This window comes from Amphiprion ocellaris, chromosome 8, assembly GCF_022539595.1.
Source record: "Amphiprion ocellaris isolate individual 3 ecotype Okinawa chromosome 8, ASM2253959v1, whole genome shotgun sequence".
In the NCBI taxonomy this organism is placed as follows: domain Eukaryota; kingdom Metazoa; phylum Chordata; class Actinopteri; family Pomacentridae; genus Amphiprion; species Amphiprion ocellaris.
In genome coordinates this window covers 13,963,648-13,985,270 of record NC_072773.1, presented here as the reverse complement: position 1 = coordinate 13,985,270, position 21,623 = coordinate 13,963,648, and the positions used below count along the sequence as shown (strand labels likewise).

Sequence of the window (21,623 nt, the reverse complement as noted above, 5' to 3'; positions counted from 1 at the left end):
ACTTAAAGGTAACCTACATTTTTATGTACAAATTTAGGACTCAGATTAAACGTAATTATTGTGCAGTCATTCAAGAAGTCCAAAGATACACAAACATATAAAAATTCAGAGCAATTCTCTTCCAGTCCATTTAAACCAGGTAAAAAAACAAAGAATGCCAACATTGCTTAATGCGACAACTTTCTTAGAGACTCAAGTAATCTGAATAATACAATAAAATGTTCCCTGACACTCTGCCACTTTACAGCCAATTTTGGTGAGAGGGTCTGATACAATGACAGAATAGGTACTATAAAATTAATATGGGGGACCTGTGCAATAGTATTTGTGACCAGCTTTCCAATGAGAGAATTTCAGACTTGAAATTTACCTTCTTATTGTGCATGATGGGCACAGAGACAAAGCAGGAGGCAGAATAAAAAAAGAAAGACAGAGAAAGCGCGATAGAGAGATAGAGATAAAGAGATAGAGAGAGAAAGACAGAGAGAGCAACATAGAAATACTTCCACCACGATGTCAAGACATTGAAATATAGGACATGGTTTTGTTGCCATCTAGTGTCAACTAGAGGAACTAGTCAATCCAGAACTGTGACTGAGAAAGCGCAAAGTACATCTAACTAATTCATATAGCTATTAATATTTTATACTAAATTACCCTTTGACCTTGGGAATCATTGCTTAATTTTTTTCTTAGCTGTACCTCTTCCATTACAGTTTCTCTGTGGTTTAAATGACTAATTTCAGCTTCTAGGAGTCTTCGGACTGCCAGTCTTTACACCTGTTGAGCATCTTGAGAGTCTTACGTACCTTTAGTAGAAAAATACAGATTTCTATATTCAGCAGTTTAATTGGAATGCAGCTGTTCAAGACAGCTATGTGTGTTTTTATCTTTTCTACCCATACAGGGAAATTAACCAACTGCTCTACAGTCCGCATTCCAGAACCCCATATGTTCATCTCAAAATTCTGTTTATTGTGAGGGATGTGTCTTTGTATTTGTGTTAAAGGGGTGTTCCACTACTATAGTATTGCACCTCTGCAACTTTCAAGGACTTTAAACAAACTAATTCACAAACGAATCGTTGAAAACACAGCAGCAGTGGCTGACATATCCTTATTGTTAACCCTAATTTAAGGAAATCCTTAAATACACTGGATCCTGATTTTTTCATAAGGCAATTTGATAGGATCTCTTACTAGTAAATTTCCATATCTGCCAAACCTTTGAATATGTAATCCAGGTTTTTTAAAAATGTTGATGAACTTGATAATCATGAAGCTCCTCCACTGCCACGAAAGATATGATGAGTTAAAATCCACATGAAAAAGTCAACAACACAAACTTTAACCTCCTCATATTGTCTCTGTCACATTAGGATACACCTGATTCACCTGTTCTTCAAAAGCGTGTTCAAAGAATGAGAGAAGCACGGATGGCATTTTGTATTAGCTAAAGCTCCATCAGAGGAAGTTAAAGGGCAGCTAATAAAATAGGCTTCTTAATTGTTCTGTGAGAACAGAGAGACAGAGAGAGAAATTTACCATATGCTAATGTGACTTATAACCTTTTTTTGCTTTCAACAAGCGCCAAAAGGCCATTAATACATGATAAAAAGAGAAAATCCCTTTTAGCCCTTTAGTTCGACTTGCTTCCTTTCTTTCCATTCTCCCATTCCTCTCTCTCATTTTGAAATTAATCTGCAGAAGATTTGCTATTAACAAAGACTATTCACAGAGTGCAGCACAGTGGGTGAGGACCTTGGCTCAAAGAAGAATAACGGGCCAGAGGAATGGAAGGATCAGACAGTTCACTGGGAAGAGGACAAAGGACAGGAGGAAATGAGTGAAGGAGGAGAAAGCCAAAAAAAGAAAGAGGCAACTAAATAGCAGATGCTGCACATGATTGTCTGGCTCTCGCTGACTTGTGACTCAGCGCTGTGCCCACGCACAGTGGACAGGAAGCACTGAGTCACCTGTAGCCAGGAACGTGCACAGAAACTTTGAGGGGCTGCTGGTGTTGTCAAGATACCAAAACTCGGACTCGGATACAATATCTGCCTAACAATATTGATAACAACGCTGAAAACTACACATCACAGCAAAAGCATCCAAAAAAAATTACAGATAATAAATGATAGAACGTGTCAGTGCAAGGTAGTGGAGGATGTGAAACAAAGTATAAAGCAACAGGAATGAATTACTGTACCACAGAGCGCTCATACATCTTCATATTCAACCTGAGCTGGAGGAACTCTTCAGTAAGATCAGTTCTTTCACGTGTCACACTGCTGCTTAGAAAAGGACAAATCTTTGAAGAGATAAGTGCAATACTTTAATGTACATCCTGAACACCCACTTTCACCCTTTATGCAGGAATTCAGTTAACAATGTGCACAGATATAATATACTAATGCTTTCCATTTGGCATTGATTGAATCATTTGTTTTTAGTTAGTAGTCTACTTGCTACTTTTGAAAAATGCTTCTGAAAAAATAAACCTACTTCAAATTCAATGAAGTGTGCAGTAAATAGCTGTTTGACATGTCTATAACAAAGCTTCACCTGCTGGTCAGCTGATTGTCTGCATTCAGCTCTGACAAGGTCTGCTTCCCTTTGCTACTTTTTTAAACTCTTTCTCTTTGAAGAAGTCTCCTCCTTTTGGACATCAGCTTCTTTCATATAGCGGTCTTCATGTTTGGCGGATTGCTCTCTAGCTAAGATTACTGTGTTTCACCCACTCGACTCATGCCGTTGAATCATTTTTACTTAAATTGTAACTTTAATTTTCACTTGCTCTTTTCATTTTCTGTTGCTGGTTGGTAAAGTCTAGGAAACAAAACTACTGGGGTAGGTTTAGAACCTAGGACCACAGTTCAAAAGCAATGTCTGATTTTCATTGCTTAATTTTCATAGAATTTTTATTTATTATTACTTTTGTCAGATTCAGATTATTTCCGTGACCATTGTGGGTGTTATACACACACACGCACACATCGGACAAAATTGTTGTTACCCCTCGGTTAATGAAAGAAAAACCCACAATGGTCACAGAAATAATTTGAATCTGACAAAAGTAATAATAAATAAAAATTCGATGAAAATTAACGAATGAAAATCAGACATTGTTTTTGAACCGTGGTTTAACAGAATTATTTTAAAAAAACAAACTCATGAAACAGGCCTAGACAAAAATGATGGTACCCTTTATTTATTTTGAGGCAATCACTGCAATCAAACGATTTCTGTAACTGTCAATGAGACTTCTGCACCTCTTAGCAGGTATTTTATATTTATTTATTTATTTATTTATTTAGGGTGCAGGCAGAGGCCTGTGCAGGGTCCCTATCCAGTGATGCTTGTTCCATGTCAGCCACTTGAAACTTAGCCTTGATCAATAGGCTACAGGGGTTAAGGTTTAAAAAAAAAAAAACAGCAAAAAAAAGGTGGTTATTTTTAAAACAAATCTTTTCCCATCTGGTCTTGATTGAAAATATTTTAAAATATCAATAATTATCCATACCGATGGCAATAAAACATTGTGTGGTGACATTCTTTTCTGCTGTATCACACAGCTCTGTGTAATGAAGCTGTATTTTGTATTTTTGCATACACATATTCACATGACCGAAGAGGTCGCCTACATGATGAGGGTGACTTTCTGTTTATCAATGATCACAATGGATGATAATGTACCTTCTGGTCTTCTAAAATGTGTAGAATGTCCCTACTGTCCCAAATGTTTGGAAATGATGTGTAATGATAATCACTGAATGGTCAGATAACGTCTGAATCAGGTGGCCAGAGGGCAAATTGGATTTTGTTTAGGTAACTTTAGCCCATGTCCTATCAGTCCCTTTCTCCTGCGATAATTTTGTGGGTCAATAGTCATATTTGGTACCATCTTTTAGTCACTGCTATGTATTTATCTTTCTTCTCTTCCATCTCTTCATTCACTGCCAGTTCCATAAAATCTGTTTACTCATTTGTCAAACATCAGTCATTTTTTTACACTCCTTTTCATTTCTTGCTCGAATATCAAGGTAATGGTGAGACACATATCGCTCTTCCCCTGTGCCATTTTCATTCTTCCTCTTTATGTCAATTCTTTCCTTTTACTCCTTGTTCTTCTCCTTATCCTTCAGATTTTACGTTCTGTCAACCCCTCCTCTCTTCCTCAACCTTCCTGTCCTTTTTGTCTACATTCTTGTGAATGAGCAAAATGTTGATCCATATTATTCACTTTTAAATCATACTGCACTATCGTCGTCTTTCTGCAATTCGTTCTCAAAAAGCAACAAAAAAACATTCCAAATAGTCACTCCTTCCCCTTCATCGTCTTGTTGTTGCTCCTCTCTTCCACCTTCTCATGATCCTCCAGGAAATGTTAAATCACTTGTGACTTCTTTTTTACTTGCCGATTCATTCGCTTCTCTTCAGTTCAATTCTACAGGAAATGCGTGTCATCTTCTCTTTCGCTCCCATTCACTGCTGGCTGCTCTTCGTTCTTTATCCCAAACCTTCACAAAATGTTCAGTCACTTCTTTTTCATTCTCACATCCTTCTTGCTCCCAATTACTGAGTAAATCCTTAATCAGCTGTCAGCTCCCATTTCTCATCTTCTCATATATTCAGCATTCCTCATCCTTTTTTTTCTCTAGGCAGTACTGCATCACTGTCATCTCTTCAAACTTTTCACTGTGAAATTCGTATGGGCCACCTTCCAAATGTAGGTAGGTTCTGACTATGGAATTTTGTCATAATACCACCTGCCACGTTGGCAGGTACTCTAATTTGGGGGCTTTACTAACAAAATCCATTTGTATTCTTGGTAATTCAACTTTAAAATACAAGTACATGGTTGGACTACAAAGCAGCCGTTTTATCTTGGCATCTTAGATGACAATCAATAATTTATGATACGTACTGTATTTTAAAAGAATAAGGAATATGTACACTACTGTTCAAAAGTTTGTGGTCACTTAGAAATGTCCTTGTTTTTGAAAGAAAAGCTGTTTTTTTTTTTCAATGAACATTAAATGAATCAGAAATACAGTCTAGACATTGTTAATGTGGTAAATGACTATTCTAGCTGGAAACAGCTGATTTTTAATGGAATATTTACATAGAGGTACAGAGGAACATTTCCAGCAACCATCATTCCTGTGTTCTAATGCTACATTGTGTTAGCTAATGGTGTTGAAAGGCTAACTGATGATTAGAAAACCCTTGTGCAGTTATGTTAGCACATGAATAAAAGTGTGAGTTTTCATGGAAAACATGAAATTGCCTGGGTGACCCCAAATTTTTGAACGGTCGTGTATGTAGTCTATGACAGGATCGGTTCCATGTGCTTAATCTAATGTTTGTCCAAGATGTCCTTTTAAGCTGCACTGAGGATCACATTTATATAAACAGCATCTCATGTTACTGTGTGTAATGTGAACTGAGTCTTTGTTTGTGATGGATCTACAGAGAATTATTACTCAGCTCTGCAGTTCACATCAGCTATACATGGCACATTAGTTTCTTTCAGCTCATTGTTTTGATTTTATGCTCCTTAACTTTGAAGTTTTGGTTGTCGAGCTCTTGCCTAGTTACTGGTCAAAACAGTTCCAAAGTGCAGCTCAAAACCCAAGATACATTTCCTACAAGTTGGAGATCAAAACAGAGCTAACAGGGGAACCAATATTAGATTTACATCCATCAGGGACTCAAAGTTAATGCTAAAGTTGCTGTGTGTCTGCTGGAAGTGTACACAGGCCCTAGTTACAGGCAGTGAATCGGGGCTAAGCAAAACACAAAACCAACAGTTTCTTTTTATATTTTCTGTCTAATTTAATCTAAAAAAAAATAAATGCAGGAATCTCTGCATGTGTGTGTTCATTGCATAAGTCGACAACCGTACATCTGATGAGCTTTAAACTTGGCAGGTGTATTGCTGGGGCCTTGAGAAAGTGTGGTATAGAGTTGAAACAGATTAGATGAATGGAGGCTGTTTTTATGGTCTTTTTGTGGTGCTTTTGTGGTCGTCAGTCTGAACTTAGGCTGAATGTAGATGCAATCCATGATTCTAGGCAATGTCATCAAATCCAAAAGTATGTCATTTGATGATCTCACATTTTGAAAGCACTGTACTACTTTTAACCAAATCAGTGTAATCATGTGAATACCAATATGGCAGCATGTGTATAATAATTAGTAACAAATGCTTGAAAATGTAAATGACTGTTCCTACTTGATTGTGAAATTGCTTCCAAGTTAAGTTTCCTAGCTTTGTGAATATGAAGCTAAAGGAAACACGATCCCAACACAACTCTCAAAACAACACTTTTCACTTGCCTTTATCTGCCAAGTACTGTGTTAGCAGCTACTAAAGTAAGCAACATTAAGAGGCAACACAGACTGCCCAATAGGATATAAAGGATATTTTTTAAAAAAAAGGGAAGACTAAAATCTTTTTCTTTTCTCACTTCAGCCCAAAAGATGCCACTATTAACCTGATCTGGCCGAAATAGTACAGTTTAATAAATAGGCCTCTATTCTCAGATTTTGAAGATAAAAATGCATTGGACAGACTCAACATAAACTTGGCTGTGTTACGATAACTGAGCTATAAAGCATCACATTCTCACAGTTACAACAAACTGCTCTTTAACTTGACTGGATACACAGTGATTTTGCAGGGGCTACAGAGGACAAAGAGCTGTAGATGATGGGTGATCATGGCACCTGACTCTCTAACAGCGGGAAAAAAAAATCATTTGAGTTGAAAATGTGAGCAAATCTACTCACACTTCATGTGTATGCACGTATATGTATTCATAGCGCAGAAAACATTAATTACAAGGGGCCCTCAGCATCGGGAGGTCCGGTCCTGCTCAACCGGTCATTCTGCTCACAACGCCCCTCCAGCAGCTTTCTATTAGCGGTGGGAGTATGTTGGAGTGTAGATAAGACAGGCACTGCAGCACGTCTCAACATGGGGGGAGGCAAGTGGAAGGAGGAGAGGAACGGGAGGAAGAGTCACGTGAAACAGGCACTGGCTGGGGTGTACAACAAGCTCTCCCCTTCCCACGTCTATACCTCCAACCCCACACGACTCCTATCTCCAGCTCCAGGAAACTCTCAGGGTGCAATTTACTGCTTGCACTATGCTGATAATACTATCTCCTGGGCAGGACGGAGAGAGTGACGGGTTAGGATAGAAAAGACAGAAAGACAGAGGGAGATAGACAGTGGAGGTGGCAGAGAAGAAAGAAGGAAAAGCATGAAAATGAGGGAGAGGGAACATGATAAAGAGGAGGAGATAGAAGAAAGAACAGGGATGTAATAGGTGAAAGAGGGGGAAAAGAAGTAGGAAGAGGCAGAGGGAGTATCACCACGGAAATTACAAACACAATCCCAAGAACCAATTTGTGTCTGTGCAAAATGTTGCAACATGCGATTTAAGCAGAGAAAAGCTCACCAGACTGCATCATGGCTTCACCCTGTATAAATGTCCCACTGAGGGGCACTCAAATTAATCGCTTTTACACAGCTTTATCACTGAACTCATGTAAAACCTAAAGTCTTCTGTCAGAACCGCTTGGATGACCGCTGACCAAAATTCAAACAGCATCACTGCACAGAGACTACAACAGCTCCCCCTGCAGGACAGTAGTTGGTTGTTGCAAGGAACAGACAACTGTTTTTCACCATGTTAGCTACAGGACAGATCTGAGCGGCTATAATGAGCAGAAACAACGGAGGTGATTATTTAAATTTGAGTTCAGATGTGGCATTGGAGATTTGAAGAAGTGACATTCTGTGCATCACAAGTGCCTCAGTCATTCTAGTGGTCTCAGAGATTCTACATCTATACACCGCTTAATCCTCTGTAGGGCCATGGGGACACTGGAGTCTATCCCAGGAGACTTAAGGTGAAGGCAGGGGACACCTTTAACAGGTCACCAGTCTATCACAGGGCTACACAGAGAGACAAACAATCACACTTACATTCACACCTACAGACGATTTACAATCACCAATTAACCTCAGCATGTTTTTGGACTGTGGGAAGAAGCCGGAGTACCCAGAGAAAACCTACGCATGCACAGGGACAACATGCAAACTCCATGCAGTAAGATCCCAGGCCCAGGCCGAGACGCGCACCGGTATCTTTTAGCTGCAAGGTGATGGTGCTAACCACCGAGGCACTGTGCCGCCCCCATCTGAAGACCAGCATTCACCAAAAAAACTTTTAAAAAAAGAAATGAATAGTTACAGCATATTGTCAGCAATGCCCATCTCATTTCAGGTTGCGCTAGGTGACGCCAAATAAGGACTACATTTTTAGGTTGCGGGAGCTATGCAGTATTTACTACATTTGATCCAAATCTTAGAGGTAAGAAAGGCATGCTGCTTCACTCCAAAGTTTCCTGTGGTGTTTTGACATCTAGTTGTGTTGAAGATATTTTCTACAATTACGTCCCTGTTCTATTTTGTCTGGCACGTGCACAAGATAAAGAAAAAGTTTATAGACACGATGGCACACAAGCTGCTGACACATCATAATTTCCTGCTCACGTTTTCATAATATTCAATTGATCCATAGGTAGTGAAAACATGCCAATATGTACAGCAATGCAAAACAAGGAAGAAACAAGCAGACCTTACACTACCGTTCAAAAGTTTGGGGTCACCCAGACAATTTCATGTTTTAAATGAAAACTCACACTTTTATTCATGCGCTAACATAATTGCACAAGGGTTTTACAATCATCAACTATCCTTTCAACACCATTAGCTAACATACTGTAGCATTAGAACACAGGAGTGATGGTTGCTGGAAATGTTCCTCTGTACCCCTATGGAGATATTCCATTAAATATCAGCCATTTCCAGCTAGAATTGTAATTTACCACATTAACAATGTCTACACTGCATTTCTGACTCATTTAATATTATCTTCATGCAAAAAAAATGCTTTTCCTTCAAAATTAAGGACATTTCTAAGTGACCTCAAACTTTTGAATGGTAGTGTATGCTTTTAGAGCCCTAACCAGCTCACTTTTTAAAGGGCACAAAGAACAATCTCCAGATCAAAAAAGCAGCGCTCATTATTTGAATGTGAAGTGACTGTAAATAAATTATAACTGTTTGAATTTGCTGCTACTTTGAAGATAAGTATATCCTGACAGGACGCTTTAGACTGCAACATCTTCAGGTACAGATAGACTTCATAAGGGAACTGCTTCCTATGAAAAGCCAAAAAAAAATCCCTTTTAAAGTGCTGTGGATCACTAGTGTTTTTGATATTGACCATCTTAACTGTTATTCAGATTCTCATTTCACTTGCACATATGAATGTGTAATGTAAAGCTGAAAAAGAGAGCAGTAAATTGTTCTCGGAAACTGCTATTCGACTGTCTGGTTTTACAGAAGTAAAGTTATCAAAACTAGGACACTTAGTAAGTAGTTTTACACGATATGAAACAAGACAGGAAGCATAACAGATCCAACAGAGTTTACAACTGAAGTAAAAAAGGTGTTTGATGCATCCATGAGTGTGTGCGCGTACCAGTTGTTTGGCCTTGTCAGCTTCTTGGCGTGTGTGTTGTCTTTCCCGGCTCATGGCTTTCGTCATCTCCTCCCTTGCTGCTTCCTTCTCTCTTTGCACCAGCTTGGCCAACTCCTCCTTCAGTATTGTCTGCTGCCGTTCATACCTTCAACACATTTAAAATACTGTTACATTCACTGCATGTTGCTGTCCATTTCTGCCATCAAAAGTCTTCCAACTATGGTCAAATGCTTTAACCGTGCATGTCCACAAGGGGGCAATGTATACCAAATTTCAGACCTGTCAACTCCATACAATATCCCCAACTTGTACACATGGGAGCATGAATGACATCAGTGTAATTTATCACAAGGCAGGAATGAGAAACACAAGCATTTTTAAAAACTTTTGTTTGACAATTACAATTTTTAGTCCATTTTCACCCATGTCCCAAAGTTACAAATAATGCAAGTCATCACCAAATATTATTCATCCTAGAAATGTAAACCAAGCTTTTCACTTTTGCTCCATTCTAACCCAAGATTCTCAAATGCAAATTAGTACCCAGCACTATTTCTTAAAATGAACAGCCAATCAAGCCAAAAGAATGTGACAACTACACACAAGCTGAAACACTCTAGAACAAGGGTGGTCAAACATATGGCCAAAACGGGCTCGCCAGAGGGTCCAATCAGGCCCACGGGATGACTTTGCAAAGTGTAAAAATTACAGAACTCAAAATGAATCCTTGATGTGAAAATATTTGAAGATATTGGACATTGTGGAATATAATGTCAGTCAGCAGCTTCAGTACAAAAAAAGCTTGGTTTGGTGAAACCCTATTGTTGATGCACTCCCAGAACTTTTTTGTATTTTTTTATGTATAAATTTTCTATATTTACAATGCAGGGGGATAACTTAACCTCTTCCTTAATAGTGTGTCAGTTCAGGTGGTCAGGATTACTACATGGATGTGAAAATGAATGTAAATTTAAAGTAATTTCTAGACATAAGTTGTTTTGAGCATAAAGTAAAACACTATATCGTTCAGTTCCAGATACCTGTGACTAAATGTCGACAAATGATTTCATTGGTCCGGCCCATTAAGATTAAATTGGGCTGCATGTGGCCCCTGAACTAAAATGAGTTTGACACCCCTGCTCTACACTATGACATATACACTATAAACCACTATTAATCATTAAACCTGCATCTGTTTAGAAAATCCATTAAAAAACAATTCTTTTTATATTTTTCCTTAAGCCTGCACTTAGGTTGCACAAAGCCTCACATCACTGCAAAAATGAACTCATGCAATCATACAGCCAAATGAATGGAATAAATAGTGCAGTGATATTTAGACTGTAATATCCAAAATACAGATCTAATATTCTGCTCCACTTCTCTTGACTTCACAGGTTATTTTGCAATTTACTTTTGCTTTTTGTAAGTAGCTTTACTCAATATGCAATCATGCATGAAGCCCCAAGCTCAAAATGATCCGACAGTTTCAGAGAAAGAACCGCCACATCTAGATATTAAAGGTTGACTTCAAAAACATTTCTGAAATGGTCAAAGTGTTGCATCTTACTCTGCTGTGACTGGTTTTCCTGACTTGTGAGTTCTGGCCATTGATAAGAAGTTAGACAGAGCCAAGGATTAATAGTGATTTTTAGACCACATTTGTATTTATTCACTTATTACACATTTTCTTACACAACCCACCTCTTTTGTTCTTCTTTAGCGTAGGAGGCTGGTTTGCTGGACTGGTTACCTGGTTGGGTCCGGTGCTGTGGTCGAGAGCCTGAATTGACAGGACGAGATGTACCTGAACAGAGAAGGAATGAATATATAAAGTTACAATTCTTGCAGGAGACATGTCATTATGAATTGTTGCTGTTTGATGACTTCGAGATTTACTCGTACAATACATTTTATGATGGATATTATTAAGCGAGGGGTTATGTTTTTAATGGCTGTAGGTGCACTATAAAACAGAAACAAGTAAACGTCTGTTCTGTGCAAAGTCACTTAAATGCCAAGTGATTCAAAATTGTATCAGCTGTACTCAATTTTGTTTCAAAGATCACAGATCCTCGAACTTCTGTGTCATTGATAGCGGGTGTCTTATTTTTGTTTGTCTTTGATTGTTCATAATACTCTAGTGTTTAACTTGGAAAGAATAGAGTTATTGAGAGGTGGTAAAATTTGAATAATTTGAAATTGAAATGATATGAAATCAGAGGTGTACTCACTTCTATATATATATGTATATTGTATGAATGAGCATTTTAACAGGCTGAAACTGATTTGAGTTTTGTTTTTGTTTGTTCTTTACAGAACAGTTCCTACAGTTAAGCCTGTATTTGTAATATCGTAAATCTAAAAAGTGAGTTTTTATAATTTACCATAAGATAAAAACCTTTCAGACAACTCTCTTCTATTTGACTGTTTTGTTGGTATTTTCTGCCTATTAAGTGTTTATGAGTGGCCAGAAACAACAAAGCACTACACAGATAAAACGCATTATTATTATTATTATTATTATTATTATTATTATTATTATTATTATTATTATTATTATTATTATTATTATTATGATTATGATTATTATTATGATTATGATTATTATTATGATTATGATTATTATTATTATTATTATTATTATTATTATTATTATTATTATAAGAAAACATATTCTTGAAAAGAGAAAAGCTTTAAAATGATTTATACAGTAAATGCTACCTTATATTTGACCCAGTACTGTTGCTGATACATTTTATGCATCCATTTTAATCAACTATTGACTACTTGTGATAGTGATTAGGATTTATGGGTTCTTGTGAAATTCACTAACGCACTACCATAAAGGCTTGGGATTTCCAAGAAAGAAATTAAAAAACAAAATGGTCAAACGCAATTCACCAATATGAATCAAGCTTTAAAAATGGTGTATTGAACACTTTGCGTAGTGAACATGCATACCATGTTTCATTAGATGTTTCTTGCCTACTATAGTAATTGCGTTCATCTTTCAACCTTTAGGCCTCTAGGTTGTTACTCTGCCAAGGAACAGCAGAATTATGTGGTGATTGGCGTACGTTTGTCCGTCTGTCTGTCTGTCTGTCTGTCTGTTAGCAACATCACTCAAAAATGAACAAACAGATTTGGATGAAATTTTCAGGGAAGGTCAGAAATGACACAAGCACCAAGTGATTAGATTTTGGCAGTGATGTAGCTTGTAGTCTGGATCCATGGATTTGTGAAAGATTTCTGTATCATTACGAGATAGCGGCACAGCGTCACTGTAACTGTGACTACAAGTGAACACTACGTCAGCTGCCTGCTGACAATCACATGATTGTGATCCTACTATAAATCGACCGTTGCGGACTTATCGGTACTTATCCGTAAGAAATGATACAAGGAATAATTGATTAAATTGTGGGGGTGTTTCCAAGTCCCATCAATTCCCGTCACCAACAACATATTTAGGTCACGTGATTCATTATCCATAACATACACATGCATAACACACACCTGTGCTCAGCACAAGGTCATTTTGTTTGTGAGTGCTTGTATATTAAATGGGCACATTCTACGTTGCCGTGATTTCTGCCACAAATCTTTTTCAAGATTTCAGCCGTCAGAAATGATACAACAACTGAGCAGCCTTTGTGGAGTACTGCGCTCTCTGAGTGTTTTTCTTGTTACACGTATTCTAGTAAAAATTTTATTACTCTTCATGCTGAGATAAGATTGATGACTAAGACAAAATTTTAGACGTCCTTTTAGGACACACTGTGTACATAAGGACAGTATCCATGCATGCCCCTGATGTTATGCAAATAGCACTTTGACTAGCAGCTTTTGCCTTAAAGTTTTCGCTGAAGGAAAATTAGTTTTCAGGGAAAGTGGAAGATGCATGGTACCTGTGTCTTTCTGAGGGCTTGAGGTTGTTGATGAGCGTTCTGGAGGAATGTTGGCCACTCCTCTCATCCTCTGAAGCACATCTTCTGACAGCTGAGCAGAGGGATGAAGAGGAAACTTTAAAAATGGCAAAGATATGTAATTTACAGACACAGAATCAACAAAGAATTTAGAACCCCGAATTTACCTCAACTTTTTTCAGTCAGTTATGAAGCAGATCACATGATGTGGTGTGTTTTGATTGTTTGTTTTTTGTAAATGAAAATGTAGCTATTTTATTTAAAATCCTTTAATGCAACTTTGATTTGATGGAAAACACACGAGCCTCCTACAAAAAAAACATTTGATGAATGCCGCTCTCCTTCATTTGTGTACTTGTGCATGTATATGTGTATCCAGGAAAATGGTTAGATATAGAGACACTGAAAACCACAAAAGGCAGCAGCATTTACTTAGTCACTGTTCCTATGACTCACAACTTTTGAATGTGCAACCAGGGCTGGGAAAGGGATAGCTGTAAGACTCTTTGTATTTGGTTTGTGTTTTTGCAGATGCTGCAGACAGTCCTTGCATGGAAGTATCAGAACTATAAACTCTTCACTTGCACGGTTTAACCTTTCTATTCAAGAGACTCAAACTTGACTACCTCATAGCTGCCACACTATAATTCAGTCTGAAGGTGCCTTCAATTCCTGTAGGAAATTTAGAAGTCACACTGCAAACACAAATTTGACTGAACTCCTCTGACCACACCCATAACTGTGCAGTTTGGTCTGAAGAGCACACTCCACCTATAACCACACAGAGGGCAAGTACACTTCTACGTCACTACAGTACGGCAACAACCTCAACCACTTGGGCAAATAAATAAATAATATGAATTGTTGTACAGCAGTACTTAAACCAAACCTCCATCCAGAAACAGAAACTGGGAAACTGTGAGGATTTTTGCTACAGAAAGTAATTACAACAGACACTGTATTCGGGGGAAAAAAGCCTTCTTCTGAAAATACTTTAAATTATGTTGTGTCCATGACGTGAAGGCCATCTGATGCCTGACCAACAGTGTGTGTTTAGTCATTCCTCCGAAGTAGCTATTTTCAAACTGCTAAAAACACACTCTTTCACAGTGTTAAGCACATCTATAATGCTTCTAGTGTTGGAAAAAACGTTGGTTATATATAAATACACATGTATATACAGTTGCGTTTCAATTTCACTGGTTGGTCATAATAACACAAAATTCCGACAGGCAGAAAAGCACCGGAACGCAGCAGTGTCAAAATGCAGCGAGCAGCACACCAAACCTCAGTCGAATTCTGCCTATTTTAAGCCACCTTAGGAATGAAAAAATCATCCTCTGCTACAATAACATTTAGGTCGCTAAGCCATAATTACAATTTCTCTTTGCTACATATCTACCATCTAACTGACATGTTCAAGTTGAGAAGCAGCAAAGTTTAACGCTCGGTTTGCCTCTTATCTGCTAGCTGCATGCATTATCACTAACGCTGTTAGCAGACGCCGGACAGTATCACATGAACTGTAAAAAATATGCCATTTGTAGAAAATTAACAACTGCTAAATGAACGCCGAATTTATCAGAAGACCGACAGGATTTATAAAATTCGTTTGTCATTATCCGTATGTTATTACTGTGCTGACAAGCAGAGCGTACTTCTATTTGCACCTTATTGTGGGTGAAGTTTGGCGTAACGAAAGGGGGGCATGTTTCAGCTCGTTCATCAACCTGCCCCAGCCCCTGCGTCCCGTTACATCCTCCTCACTTCAGCTGTCAACTGGAGACCAAACGTTAGTTAATGAAGCTCAGACTAAACTGATAATTTGCTGTGTAGCAACACGCTAACGGCTAGTTAGCGCCGGGCTTCACATTAAAGTAACGCTAGCATGGCTTATCAAACGCTAGCTAAACTAGCATTACCTTGACTCCACGGAGAATCCTGACTCTGTCCTCATCATCGACACCGAAAGACACTTTCCTGGTCGTACTCTCTCCGGAGCCCATGCCTTCTGCTGACAGCTTTTCAAATGTCAGGATAATGCTACTAACATGAAACAATGTTTGTGTCCTGCCCAATGACAGAATGTGTGACAGATGGGATACGGGTTGCCAGATTCTTCCACTATCATCCCCCTCTCATATCATATCATATGTCTCACGCGAAACACAGCATGGTTTCTTGTTAGTAGAGCACTGAAGTGAAGCTAGTTGATGAAATTATTTAGCAGCCATTAAGGTGCATGTGTGTAAAGGAAACTGGTTGAAACACTCTTTATTTACAGATTTTCAGCCAAACCTGGCAACCTCAATTACACAGTGAGGCACTTTTGAATGAATGAATGAACTGTCAAGAGCCAATCACATAACCTATAAGTACCATCATACTATCATACATACAGACAGCCATGGATACACAGACAATTTATCAACAGAAAAATAAACAATAACCATCAAAGCTTATTTGTAGCACAAACATAAAGCATGCCTCATGTTCAGTGTAAATGTCACCATTCACACACATATCACTGTTTTTACTGTATATGAGGGAAATAAAAGGCAAGCACATTTATTCAAGTACCATTCAATAAACAGACAAAAATGGAAGCAGACTAAATGTTGGTGTCTCAAGAAAAAACAAAACATCCCACAAGGCTACTGAATAATGGTACACCTGTATTCATCGATATACTTCACAAAAACACCCTAATCCTGAAAGGACAAATAAAGTTTTTGTAAACAAGTCATCTCACATGGTTAAAATGCTCAAGTTCCATAATGCAGACATGCTATAAAGAAAATCTACACTTCGGGATCTATTATGCAAAACATATTCTGAAGGATTATTTCCTAAAATTGTTGAGATTGTGTTACCTGTGGCACTGAACAGCTACGCAACATTACATTTCCAAGCTACTTCATTGCACTTGAATGCACTGGAAATACAAAAGTTCAAAGACAAACCGAAGTTTTAGGTTCTGTACATAGGAAATAACAAACAGCAGGAGTTGCTCACATCCCACTGTGCAGTGTGATCCAGGACTCTGGTGTGTTTGAATGAATACTGAACGCTGGGTAAACCGGCTCCCTAAACACAGCCCTGAAGGTGTGGAGGTGCTCCCTGTGCTCTTTGATGCTGTGGAACATTAACGTCCCCGCTTCATAGTCCAGCGCTATCTCAATCTTGATGGGATGACTGGTCGTTTCCCTCAGGACCACATTACTGGAGGACTGGCACACTGTCAGCTTGCTGTTCTTCCACTGCAACCTCCAGGACACGGAGTTGTGACCTAGACGACTATGGTCGCCACGGCGAAGGATGCTCTTGTAGCACACACCCAAGGACCACATGCTGTTGGCCCCCACTTCTACCACCCATATGTGCACACCACCTGAGAAACCCTGGCTGCACAGGACCTGAGGTGCACTCGTAAAGCGCTCTGGGTGCTCCACGTATGGCTGCTTGGTGGAGCTGTACTTGACAGTGTGCAGGTCATTGGACACCAACAAGCTGGGGTGGGCAGTACAGATGTTGAATGTGAGCTCTAGGGGGTTAAGGAGGATGTGAAGAGACTCTAGGAGGCGGATCATTTCTGATCTGAAGTTTTGGGTTTTGAGGCCTTCCTGAAGACGCTTGGTGTTGAGTGGAGCCTTTGAGGGGATTTTGGCGGCCACGGCGCCTGTGACCACTTCTCTCAGCCTTTGTTCAATCAGCATGAACCTGGAGAACAATAGAATTTTCTTTATTTTTCCTTATCTGCAAGAATCTGCATGAATACACAGACACATCTTTGTACATGTCACGCATTTTCTAGGGTGTGTGGGAACTGATCAACACAGCAGTTTATAGACACGATGGCACACAAGCTGCAGACACATCATAATTTCCTGCTGACATTTTCATAATATTCAATTGATCCATAGGTAGTGAAAACATGCCAATATGTACAGCAATGCAAAACAAGGAAGAAACAAGCAGACCTTACACTACCGTTCAAAAGTTTGGGGTCACCCAGACAATTTCAGGTTTTCCATGAAAACTCACACTTTTATTCATGTGCTAACATAATTGGACATGGGTTTTCTAATCACCAATTAGCCTTTCAATACCATTAGCTAACACAATGTAGCATTAGAACACAGGAGTGATGGTTGCTGGAAATGTTCCTCTGTACTCCTATGTAGATAATCCATTAAAAAATCAGCCATTTCCAGTTAGAATAGTCATTTACCACATTAACAATGTCTAGACTGCATTTTATTTTTGGTCTCATCTATCCATATGCCATGGGAAAAGCTTCATGTCAATGAGCAATTATGTACAATGTCAATTTCTCAGTGAAGCAAGAGGTAATATTGATTTAATTCTTTTTTTTAGAGAAAGGTTTAAGATTATTCAAGATACTTATTTATTTAGTTGTAAAAGTCGTAGATATTTCTGTATTACCTGTGTATAAAGAGGCATGTGTCTGTCTCACTGAGGGCCTCTGTGGCCCTTCTCTGGGCCTCCAGCAGCTGCTGCTGTTGCTCTTCCAGTACAGTCACTCCAAGCTGCCAGCTTTTTCTGCGTTGCCCTCTCTCCTCCTCCAACAGCGTACGCAGACGATCCCTGTACCTGAACACAACACATCAGCAGGGGGATTAAACACTCCACTGCATATAAATTACTGGATAGACTGTTAAGTTTTTTTGTCATATTTATATACTGAATAGATTGCAATGTGATTGGGTGTCTTTAACAATGTGTATTACAAGGCCTTTGATGAACTGACATTCAGACCCCCTCATGATAAATTGTAATAAATTTGATAAGCCCAGCCTTCTTCATTTTACACCAATATCAGGTCTTTTTTTCTTTACAAATACTTGCAAAACAGCTTGCTAGTATGCAAGTACGATAAACAAAGATGGTGAATGTGGCAAACAAGCTACATTCTAAACATCGGCATATTAGCAATGCCACTGTGTTTGTGTTGACCGACAGATAGTAGTTTTTTGCTCAAAGCACCACTGTGCCTACACATAGCTTCAAAAATCTCTTACAATTAAATTAAATTGAACAATATACTATATTTACACTGTAATTTTAACATTGTAGAAATCTAACATCTAAAGACGCTCTAGATAGCCTTGAACGGTCCATGCCACTGGGAAACTAAAAGTTCACAGGCAGGCTAAAAAGGCTGATAAACCGGATTCACAGCGCAAAATCTTTGGTTTGCTGAGATACGGTCTGTATTTTTATTTGCAACTAGCTGATCCTGCTCTTCAAGAATTGAGGAGGAACTGTTGTAAACGTCATGCACATACTGTAAATTTTCCTCTTGGTGACATGACTTATGACACAGGGAAGATGGTCCAATGAAACTCTGTTCTACCATCATTTAAATGTGTGACAGAGTTCTTCATGGTTTAAAGAACCAAGGTGGATCCCAGTTGTAAGTAGTGTAAAAAAAAGAAGGAATTCCACTTATATTGTCAGTGCCATCCCCTGTACATTAGAGCCCAATTTGCTCCATTAGGGCAGTGATGGAGCAGAGAAATTCATTTTCTTTCATAAGGCATCTTTGATAAGCTTATCTGCTTGAGGCAGGGGGGTCAAACATATGGCCTTTGGGCCAAAACTGGCCAGCCAGAGGGTCCAATCCGGCCCACTGGATGACTTGTCAAAGTGTAAAAATTACAGGGAAGACTTTAACTACAAATTGTAAATTTTAAATAATTTCTAGACCTATTATTTTGTAAAGATTCCAACTGATGTGTTTTGCTCCACTATGTAGTTATTTTTTATTCTTAATTTATTTTCTCAATTTATTTATCTTGTATGAATGAAAGGGAGAAAGTCATCCGAAATGTCATTGTACACTGTGTATAATGACAACAAAGCTTTCTTATCTTATCTTAAAAAGATAGTTCATTAAATATTTTCAGAATGTACTTTTTTGTATTAAAACAAAGGGACAAATCTGGATTTATTCATTTATAGGTTATTATGCTGTGATTTTACTGGTTCGGCCCACTTGAGATCAAATTGGGCTGTATGTGGCTCCTGAACTAAAATGAGTTTGACACACCTGGCTTAAGGACACCTCGTGTTACAATGTCACATGTCCAAGACAGGATTACTGCCATCACACGTGCAGTATGTTACCTGTCCACTAGTGCAGCCATATTGTCCATGACTGTGACAGCCTTGTTGACCAGTTTGTCCCCTATAGCTTCAGAAGCTCCCTGCTCCTCTGCTGTCTGCTGTAATAGACTCTCTGTCATCTGCAGTCGGCTGGAAACCACCTGCAATCACATGTTAATTAGCTTTGTGTGTATCGCAATAGGATTCTTCCTATTGTGTTCATGACAAAAAATCTGGAATAACTGGTTGTACTTTTCTGGCAGACATTTGGAAAATCCATAGAGCTTATTTTCACAACACACTCTCTCATGTGTTCTTCCATGATGTAAGAAAAAAAGAGAATCAGACAGAATGAATCAGTCACCTAGAAGTAAGAACTGTCTGAAGACATTACACTCTTGCCATCAGTCAGAATTTTTTCGATTTCTGCATTCTTGTCATTCACAAGTTCCAAATCACAATGACAGTGAGCCAGATAGCCTCCCGCTACCGTTGTATTTAGTCCTCAGATGTGTCACATTTCATTTGTTTTCCCACTGACCCCATCATCTTTGCTCAACTGTGTGTTCTGCTTGAGAATTATTTACTCTACAAAGAGGAAATTTTAGAAAATTCTAAAAATATGTTTGTGTGTAACAAATTGCACAGATATCAATTGAATTTAACTGTCTACAATTTCTTTATGACAAGTTACTTTTTTTCCAAGAAACATCTTGGAAATTGTTTGGAAATAATTCAAAAATTTCACATGTAAAATAAAATGTTACTACAGTCTCACCATATTGTACATGACTGCAGATTCTTTGGTTAAAGTAATGTAGCATGACTGAGGGAAAAATGTTTGTGGAATAACACTGAAGTGAATGGCAAAGACACCATTGAAAGTACCTTACTGCGATTCTCCAGCGCTCGTCTCATCTCCTCTTCAGCCACACAGAAGGTCAGAACATCGTGGTTGTGGTGATGGCCTTCTACAAAGCATGTGGTGCACAGCAAGGTCATGTCAGTGGAGCAAAAGTACTCAAGTGGCCGCCGATGGATGGCACAGCACTTCATGCCCAGCCGATTCAGTGGCTCCACCACAGTGTGCTCCCTGAAGGACTCTCTCTCCTGGTGTTTCTGAAGGTGCCTGGAGCACAACGACACCTCACACTTCAGGCACGTCTTCTCAGCCAGGGACTGCTCATCTATGCAGTGGTCGCAGAAAACCATCTCCTCTGAATCTGTCTCCGACTGCCTGTCCAGCTGTGGTGCGGAAGCTCGGTAACCTTCAACGATGCTGGAGAGTTTGAAGTTTCTCTGGAGGGAATCCATACCCTGATACTCCTCACGACACTCTGGGCACCGTGGAAGTATCCCACTCTTGTCTGTGGTGTCAGCAGTCATGCAGATACAAGCTCGGCAGTAGTTGTGGCCACAGGGGAGCACTACTGGATCGGAGTAGAGCTGAAGGCAGATCGGGCAGCTCAGCTCATGTACTAGCTGCTCCTCTGGCTTAAACAAAGACATGGTGCAAGGTGATGAGACCGCTAGCTTCTTTAGTCGAGTGCCAGTTATTCTGCTTATCTGGTCGCGTTTCTCATCTCTTCTTCCCTACTGGCAAGCTTACAGTTGAGTCTACAATGACAGCACGAAATGTACAGAGCAAACAAGGAAATCAGCAGGCTGTACTTGTCGGAATGACAGCAGGTGTATCCAGAAACATGTGCAGGACAACATTCCTTTCCAAGAGGCCCTGTTGTCTGTGCTGCCAGTAATCCACACCATCATAGTGGCTGCTGTTGATGGTAAAAATATGCTAGGCAAGTCTTCAGATTTCAATATGCACAAGTTTTGGTCATTTCATTGTTTTGGCTTTTGTTTTCATTAATAGGTGTAATTTTTGTAAGTGTATAGAAATTCCTCAAAGAAATGACAATTGTCAGTTGGAAAAGAGACTGTATTATTTAGCAGCAACACCATTTGCTTCATTGTGAGTACATGACCTGTACAGACTGTATGTGT

At 39.0% G+C, this 21,623-nt stretch overlaps 2 protein-coding genes across 4 annotated transcripts in view; both read right to left on the bottom strand.

Annotated features, from left to right (window-relative positions):
* Window positions 1-15,613, bottom strand: part of chchd6a (coiled-coil-helix-coiled-coil-helix domain containing 6a) — a 105,560-nt gene extending 89,947 nt beyond the window's left edge. The window contains exons 1-4 of one of the 3 annotated variants that reach the window (XM_055013212.1): window positions 15,413-15,613; window positions 13,473-13,563; window positions 11,266-11,368; window positions 9,562-9,706 (exon numbers count right to left, since the gene is read on the bottom strand). In XM_055013212.1, the coding sequence (XP_054869187.1) occupies window positions 9,562-9,706; window positions 11,266-11,368; window positions 13,473-13,563; window positions 15,413-15,496 (423 nt within the window). In that variant the 5' untranslated portion in view covers window positions 15,497-15,613. The remainder of the gene's footprint in view (window positions 1-9,561; window positions 9,707-11,265; window positions 11,369-13,472; window positions 13,564-15,412) is intronic. The other 2 variants (XM_055013211.1, XM_055013213.1) reach the window with 2 other exon arrangements.
* Window positions 15,614-15,739: 126 nt separating this feature from the next.
* Window positions 15,740-21,309, bottom strand: LOC111582073 (E3 ubiquitin/ISG15 ligase TRIM25-like). The gene is made up of 4 exons (XM_023290552.3): window positions 20,508-21,309; window positions 19,641-19,780; window positions 17,937-18,104; window positions 15,740-17,210 (listed from the first exon to the last, which is right to left on the bottom strand). The coding sequence occupies exons 1-4, from the start codon at window positions 21,126-21,128 to the stop codon at window positions 16,502-16,504; spliced, it is 1,638 nt and encodes a 545-aa protein (XP_023146320.2). The 5' UTR covers window positions 21,129-21,309; the 3' UTR covers window positions 15,740-16,501.
* Window positions 21,310-21,623: the final 314 nt, after the last annotated feature.